The 6,918-nt window shown below is 32.9% G+C and overlaps 1 protein-coding gene across 1 annotated transcript; it reads right to left on the bottom strand.

The window, feature by feature from the left end:
* Positions 1-1,071: 1,071 nt before the first annotated feature.
* LOC128554127 (uncharacterized) lies at positions 1,072-6,334 on the bottom strand. Its single transcript, XM_053535373.1, has 5 exons — positions 6,174-6,334; positions 4,046-4,162; positions 3,261-3,340; positions 1,850-2,059; positions 1,072-1,384 (listed from the first exon to the last, which is right to left on the bottom strand). The coding sequence occupies exons 1-5, from the start codon at positions 6,233-6,235 to the stop codon at positions 1,209-1,211; spliced, it is 645 nt and encodes a 214-aa protein (XP_053391348.1). The 5' UTR covers positions 6,236-6,334; the 3' UTR covers positions 1,072-1,208.
* Between the last annotated feature and the right edge of the window lie 584 nt (positions 6,335-6,918).

Below are 6,918 nucleotides of genomic sequence, written 5' to 3'. Positions count from 1 at the left end.
GAAATTATATGTTATTCTTTTTTGCACACGAGCAACCTTTATATTTTGCTAGTAGTTAAGTGTGCTTTTTATCACGTGCAGAACGACGATATAGCACCTTTCTTTCACTTAAGGTATGCTTAATTTTATTAATGCGCTTATTTACCAGACACTGTGTCGTCATATTTTCAAATGATATAAATGGGGGCAAATGTTGTTTTTTTTCATTTGCCATTTGCAAAGCAAAATCATCGTAAGAGTAAAACTGCGTCAGTATTTCAAAATAAGCCAAAAGAATGACAACAAACATTTGGTATTTGTAGATAACAAGATACTATTCTAAATAAACAGCATTCTTCCTGGTGGGAAAGACATTGCCTGTTGAACTGAGCAATACACGATGATATTGTGGATTATAATGGCATTTAATGCAACTAGCGAGGTTTGATTTGCACGATACACTTAAACTATAATATAAAATATTGTAAAAGCATACCAGAATGAGGAAAATAACAAATTTGATCTAGATAGAGTTGGTGTTTCTATGCACTCAAATTCAAGAAATGGGCTTTCGTGGCCGGAAGAATGATGTTGGAAACGTAGATGTGGCTTCACTGTTAAGTTTCCTATTTTTACATTAGGAGCTTCTTCTAGTGCTGAAATGACAGTTAATAATCTAATATAATAAATCATACGTCTGTACCTTCGACAAGAAAACACAAAACGCGTTGAAGTATTTCTTCTCTTATAGAACAAGCATTGGCAGGAAATTCTAATATTGCTTTTTATGTCGAATCTGAACACCCAATGAAATCTAACAGATCTTATCGATACCGTTTCGAATTTTAAACAGCTGAAATATGCATCTCATATAGAATGTTATCAGTGGTATTTTATTTACAATTGAAAAAGATATTAACTGTCTGTCTCCTAAGTACCTGCTATGCCTTGTAAGGTAGGATCATCTGAAAATATATTATTAAAACAATACGATGAATAGAAGTACATTGCTAACCATTTAAGTATACATTTGTATATATATTTCAACATCTTGAATTCGACAAATACACTTTCAAAGCTGTGTATGGACTTGCCAAGTATATCTAGTATAAACGTTCATTATTTTAATGTTACTATTTTAAGAAGAGTGCATAAACTTTATCATAAAGATTTAAGTTAAAAATAGAAATAAAAAACTAAAATGCATGTTTGGTAAAATCAATATTGTCTTAACCAAAACAGTATCCTGACTGGTCACTTGTTTCTGGAAGATAATATTGTAAACCGTCATCACATAGTCGGACATCAACTGTTGTGGGATTCAGACAGTCATTGGATAGAGACACCTCACAGACATCCATTGAAATTGGTGTTTCGTTCAACAAGTCCGTCTTGGTGTGGTTACCTGCAGTTATCAAAACAGCATGTTTTCTTTAATATTCATATATGCAGTGTAATTATTTTGAACCTATATTCAGTAACTATAAAAAGGATCCATCTATCTGTGTATTTGTCAGTCTGTCTTTGCATTGGTGTCCTGTCTTTGTGGCTTTTTAAATTGAAAGTGTTTAAAGATATATTGTTATATATTCTTAATTTTAAATGCACCCAATTACTTTTGTCATTAATAGAAATGTAAATATGGATTACAAAATCAATTCTACTACGCCTTTCGGTTCTGTTTCCTAACGAGTTTCCATTGTTCAGACTTTTCCATCGTCTGATCTTCTTATTACGTTAGAAAGTATATTTTTAAACTTTTATTGACATATATTACTTAAGATTATTGGTGAGTTTTACAATCATTAACTGATAAATCAGATCCAAAGCAACATGCGACTGGATACATTATGACCAAATACTTTCGTACCTTGTACGTATATAGGTTGTTTTGTTCCACAGTGTCCATATGTCGGTATAGTGTTACTATCAGGCATTGTATGATTGCCAACTTTGAACCATCCAGGACCAAGATTTTTATCGTTTATCCAGGAATCAATTGCAATATCTCCGTTTGCTTTATAGTTTCTTGTTCGTCTTATTAAATCTGGTAAAACATCCGCTTCATTGCATGAAATCGCTGCATAGGGAAAGACATAGCCATAAAAGTAGTCCCTTAGGTGATAAGATACTAACGTCTTCTAAACAATCGGAAAGTTTTCTCGAAACATGTTCATAAATTAAAAAGCGTTTCTGTCTTTTGGTAAAACTTAAACACATGTCAGTAAAGAATTTCTTCTTTAATAAAAGATATTCCAATGTTTGGTCTAGCTCAATTACATGGTATAGTTATTTATCAGTTCAATATACAAACCAATGTACTGTAAATAAAATCAGGTCAAAGTTATTCGGTTTAGCTTTAAGAAAAATTAGTTAATACATGTCGTGTATTAAAGCTTCGACGTTGCCGTCGGTTTAAGTATAGGAGATTTGGTCTACAAAAGGTAGTTTGGTGTTTAGAAGAATTGTGTGTTATAAAAAATTAAATTTCTGTCTTTATCAAACAAGCCTCACATTTTATGATTTTAGTCAACTCCATAGTAAATTCAATGAGAAGACACTAATCTAATAATCTCTATATAGTAGGTATTTCATTCATGTATTCAAAAAACATCTTACCAACAATACGGTAATTCATGCTTTTGTTATAAAAAATTTATAAAATGTGTAGAGATATAGCAATTATAAATTTAATATCTTTACTGTTTGTCCTAGGTCGCTATTGATATAGATTAGTTAAGGTTTCATCATATCTATTTAAAATCATTTACGCATTAGGTCAAAAGTTTTCTTTAGATTTGCATATTTACTATATTTACTTCCTTCTTGCTAAACTATTATGTGAGATAAAAAATAATCAATTATACTAAATGAATTCAAGTTCATACATTTTATATATTAACACTTATTTCAATGAGTGTCTTTACATACTTTGTTAACGGACATTTGATAATTGATTTCAATTCACACAACGGCATTAGAAGATCACCATTAAAAATACACTTAATTTTCTCTATACTATATCTTGAAGTTTGATAAAATACTAGTCCGTTCCCATAATAATGCGACATATAACACTCCAAAGTCATCGAAAAGATATTGTCGACTTAGATATTTTTGTAAAATTACTGTTTATTTGATTTTTCATGACATTGACATTGACTTTCCGAATTTCATACAACTTTCTACTAAGAACCCGATAATAGATAAACAGCTTATTTGTATTTTCAGTATACATGCATAACAATTATTGTCTATGATTGTTAAAAAATCAGGCTTACGTATGTCACAGTTAGTACCAGTGTATCCGTTACAGCAGACATCTTTCAGACATGGAAACTTGCACGTGTAAATCTGTGATCTAAAATGTGAATAAAACGCTGCATATATATTTTCATAAATGCATTAGAATGAAATGTTGTAATGATTTACATCGGGAATTAAAAAGACAAATGGTCAAATTGTATGGATGCAATGCATGCAGTTGTGAAGCATCTTACTATCACACGTATCTAAAATGTTTCTTAAATATAAATGATTATTATAAGTTATGGACATTGTTATTGACTATCTAGCATGCCGTAGGGATGCATGAAGTCTACATTTTGTATTTCAAAGTCCTCACACTGAAATGTGTTTATTGTCTGATTTGTACTCAAATATTCTTATTGTATGTTCCGGAAAAAACTACTGGTCTAGAAAAGACAAAACGGCATCCCCCGTTTCGAACACTGAAATATTGCACTACAGCAAACTACCTTGATAGCGCCAATTGCAGTCTTTGGAAACAAAAGAAATAATTCTTATTGCACTTTTACCTGTCTGATCACCACGGCCATTTTGCGATGTAATATAAACCAACGGAATATGTGTTTTTAAAAATGACCAAACTATATTTTCGTAAATAGCTAGATAATATTTAAAGTGTTTAAAATCTAAAACTGTATACACAAACTTAATTGGGCTGATATATTCAAAGGTTTTATTGGTAAATCTTAACTAACTTGTAAGTTTCCTTGATCATCTTCAAAATCTTGACTGAAATAACTCATTTCAATACACTCACGAATATTTTGAGCACTCACTCCACGATAAAAAGCCACAATTAGTTGAGGATTTCTGTCTACGGTAGCAGTTTCCGGTACACTCATGTTCTACTTGACAAAATCGCGAGTTTCCAAGTCTATAAAAAGAAAGTAATCAAATGGTGAAACAAGCATGCTAGTTTTCAAACCACTTATATAATTTAAAAATAAAAAAAAAGTAAGGGTAGATTTCACGGAAGCAAATAACACAGCAGACACGGCCAGATCCATGCATCGTAAAGTTAGCCCGTAAGAAATAGAAACTGTGATGGAAAGGTATAATAGATTGCTTTTTGTACTTTTAGCATGTGTAAATGTTGAGTTCTGCTCAACCCGGGGCTAGAGGGCGTGGACGGTAGCGTGCATTTATGCATTTTCACTACCGTCCATGAACAGGCTCAATCAAACCGAGCCTGCTACATTTTCGTTTTTGTCGTGTTGAAAGATCTGTGGAGTTTCCACTTTTCTATATTATTTTACTATAAAAATCCAACAAGTAAGTTTTGATAACATATAAGATGCAAAAATTGGTATGGGGTAAAAAAACGGCAGGGGGTATAAAACTAAAAATGGTGTTATCAGTCGCGCAGTCACACCAAATCTTTGATAAACGAGTAATGTGAAAGAACTACCTGCCGAAAGAAATACAACCGAAACAAGGTTTACTGAATTCCGTGAGGCCGGATAATTTCTTCAATTGTTACATAAATAACACTTGAGGCAGGAACTTTGCAAGAAAAATGTCGCCATAGCCTTAAATTTATGTGTAAGTAAAGATAACATTGCCATACATACATTTTTGGCTTGGAGCTACGGCTCCAAGCCTATGTATTGTTTTTTGTTTTTGTTGTTGTTTTTTTTTGGTACCCAAGTGTGTGTTAGTATGATCCAAAAAGCCGGGAAGCTGCCGCAAACCGAGATCAATATTTTACGAATTCAGTGATTGGTTGCAGCAACAAGTGACCTGTGACGTAAGCTGCGCAATGCGGAAATATTTCCGATTAAAGTTGCTCTTTTTTTGTCTATTACAGCAAAATGAATATAACTATAAAACGTCTGTACGTTAAACTGACAACTTCTCATTTTGACGTTTACATTATTCATGATTGAGTTTACATTTATCCATTGTAGTAATTGTTAAAAAGATTTAACGGGCAGTTGTTAAATTTGTTAGAGAACACCCCCCTGAAAGGATGTAACCTGCCAAAAGGTGTCTCAAAAGACATTTTGCCGCCAATTGTTGACAGAACTATTATGGTTGGTTCGATTATTGTTGTAGGGGTGTTATTAAAACAAGTTAAGGAAGTAGCTCTGCAAGGTATATTAAACCATGTTTTTCATAATACCACCGTATTTTGTATATCAGTGTTTGCCTCTAAAGTTAAGACTGGCATTCCCATGGGAACAGCAGTAGAAAATCGCAATCATGTTTTGCATAGAATCTTATCTAATGACCCCTACCCCCACTTGTCCAGTTATGTAGACAATGCCAAAACCAGCCAAGCCTTTCCTTTTTAAAGGAAACTTTACATACACATGTTGAGAGTACATGGCAATCTGAAACACATTTTGTTCCTAAATATTATTTCGTTATTTGCAACGTGTGATACAAAATTTCACTAACGGGGCGTCAGAGTTACTCCGATATAACCAATAATGCAGTCTGTTGAATTTGTTTGAAAGTAAGTACACTGACGAGGTTTGAAAGGAAGTGAATCAATTACCGAGCCCGGATTTTCCAGTTAACCCAGGTCTAGCTACAGTTTCAATCGTATACAGAAAATATCATTATCTTAAACATAAATAATTAAAATCAGACTGACGTACATAAAGGGTCATCTGAAAAACATAAAAGACAGAGTTTCATTTTAAAGACCTTTTAAGAAGTAATTGAATAAAAATCTAGTTATACGTTTTGCTTAAAAGCTATTTCCTTTGTACTGACCCAATTTAAACATTTATATAACTTACTGAGACATAAACAAGTAATATGGCATTACTTAAACAAGTGTTACATCATATACAAAAGGTTAAAGTTAGTTTTGCTGTATATTAAAATGTCATGCCACAAATATGAGGGTTATAATTTACGAAGTAAAAGCTACTCACATACAAGGTACCAAATATGCAAATAACACTACTCCTGATATCCGAAAAACGACCGACGCCATTCGTTCAAATAAAGCTTTTGAGTATCAAGGAAGTATAATGGAATGGTTTTATTATGCATGCCAAAATAGCACGATATTACGTGGCGCAAATCAATTTTGATCATGTCTGATATGATAGGAGAAGATCAGATTTTTCTTTTAATTTGTTTTTCCTGTGCCAAATCCGTCTTTTGTCATTGAAAATTGTATTGGCAAAGTACTTTTGTCATGCAAATATACTTTGTATGATCATGTTAATGGTACTGTAGCGGTGTGTATATAATGTATATAATTGATCTATTATTTCGATTGTCCAATTAGCTCAGTTGGTAGAGCATCTGACTTGCAAGCAGAAGATCGCAAGTTCGCGTCCTGTATCGGGCTGCACACTTTCCCGCTCCTATTACATTGGTGCCATGAGTGTGGTGACTAGCCTTGGAATCCTAGAGCTAGGGTGAAGCAATGGTTGGGTTAGTCGGAAGAATCTGAGTTTGTCTTTAAAAAAAGGAGACAGGAATATAGCAGTGGGTATATAATGTATATACTTGGCCTATAATTTCGATTGACCGATTAGGTCAGTTGGTATCATAATAACCCAATGTGCTAGTAGTCAAATGACATTGGGGTTTATTGATTCTGTAAATGCATTTATCTCGTAACGTTTTTTTTCCAATGTCTACAACAATCCAGTTCAAACAGCAAAC

This window comes from Mercenaria mercenaria, unplaced genomic scaffold, assembly GCF_021730395.1.
Source record: "Mercenaria mercenaria strain notata unplaced genomic scaffold, MADL_Memer_1 contig_4738, whole genome shotgun sequence".
Taxonomy (NCBI): Eukaryota; Metazoa; Mollusca; class Bivalvia; order Venerida; family Veneridae; genus Mercenaria; species Mercenaria mercenaria.
The sequence above is the reverse complement of the archived record's forward strand: the minus strand, read 5'-3'. Positions and strand labels throughout refer to the sequence as shown.

Coding starts and splice junctions, on each gene's coding strand:
- LOC128554127 (XM_053535373.1), bottom strand. CDS start 6,235: ATGGCGTCGGTCGTTTTTCGGATATCAGGAGTAGTGTTATTTGCATAT. Junction 3,341..4,045: donor AGTGAGTGCTCAAAATATTC/GTGAGTGTATTG, acceptor TTCACATTTTAG/ATCACAGATTTACACGTGCA. Junction 2,060..3,260: donor TGGTACTAACTGTGACATAC/GTAAGCCTGATT, acceptor TTCCCTATGCAG/CGATTTCATGCAATGAAGCG.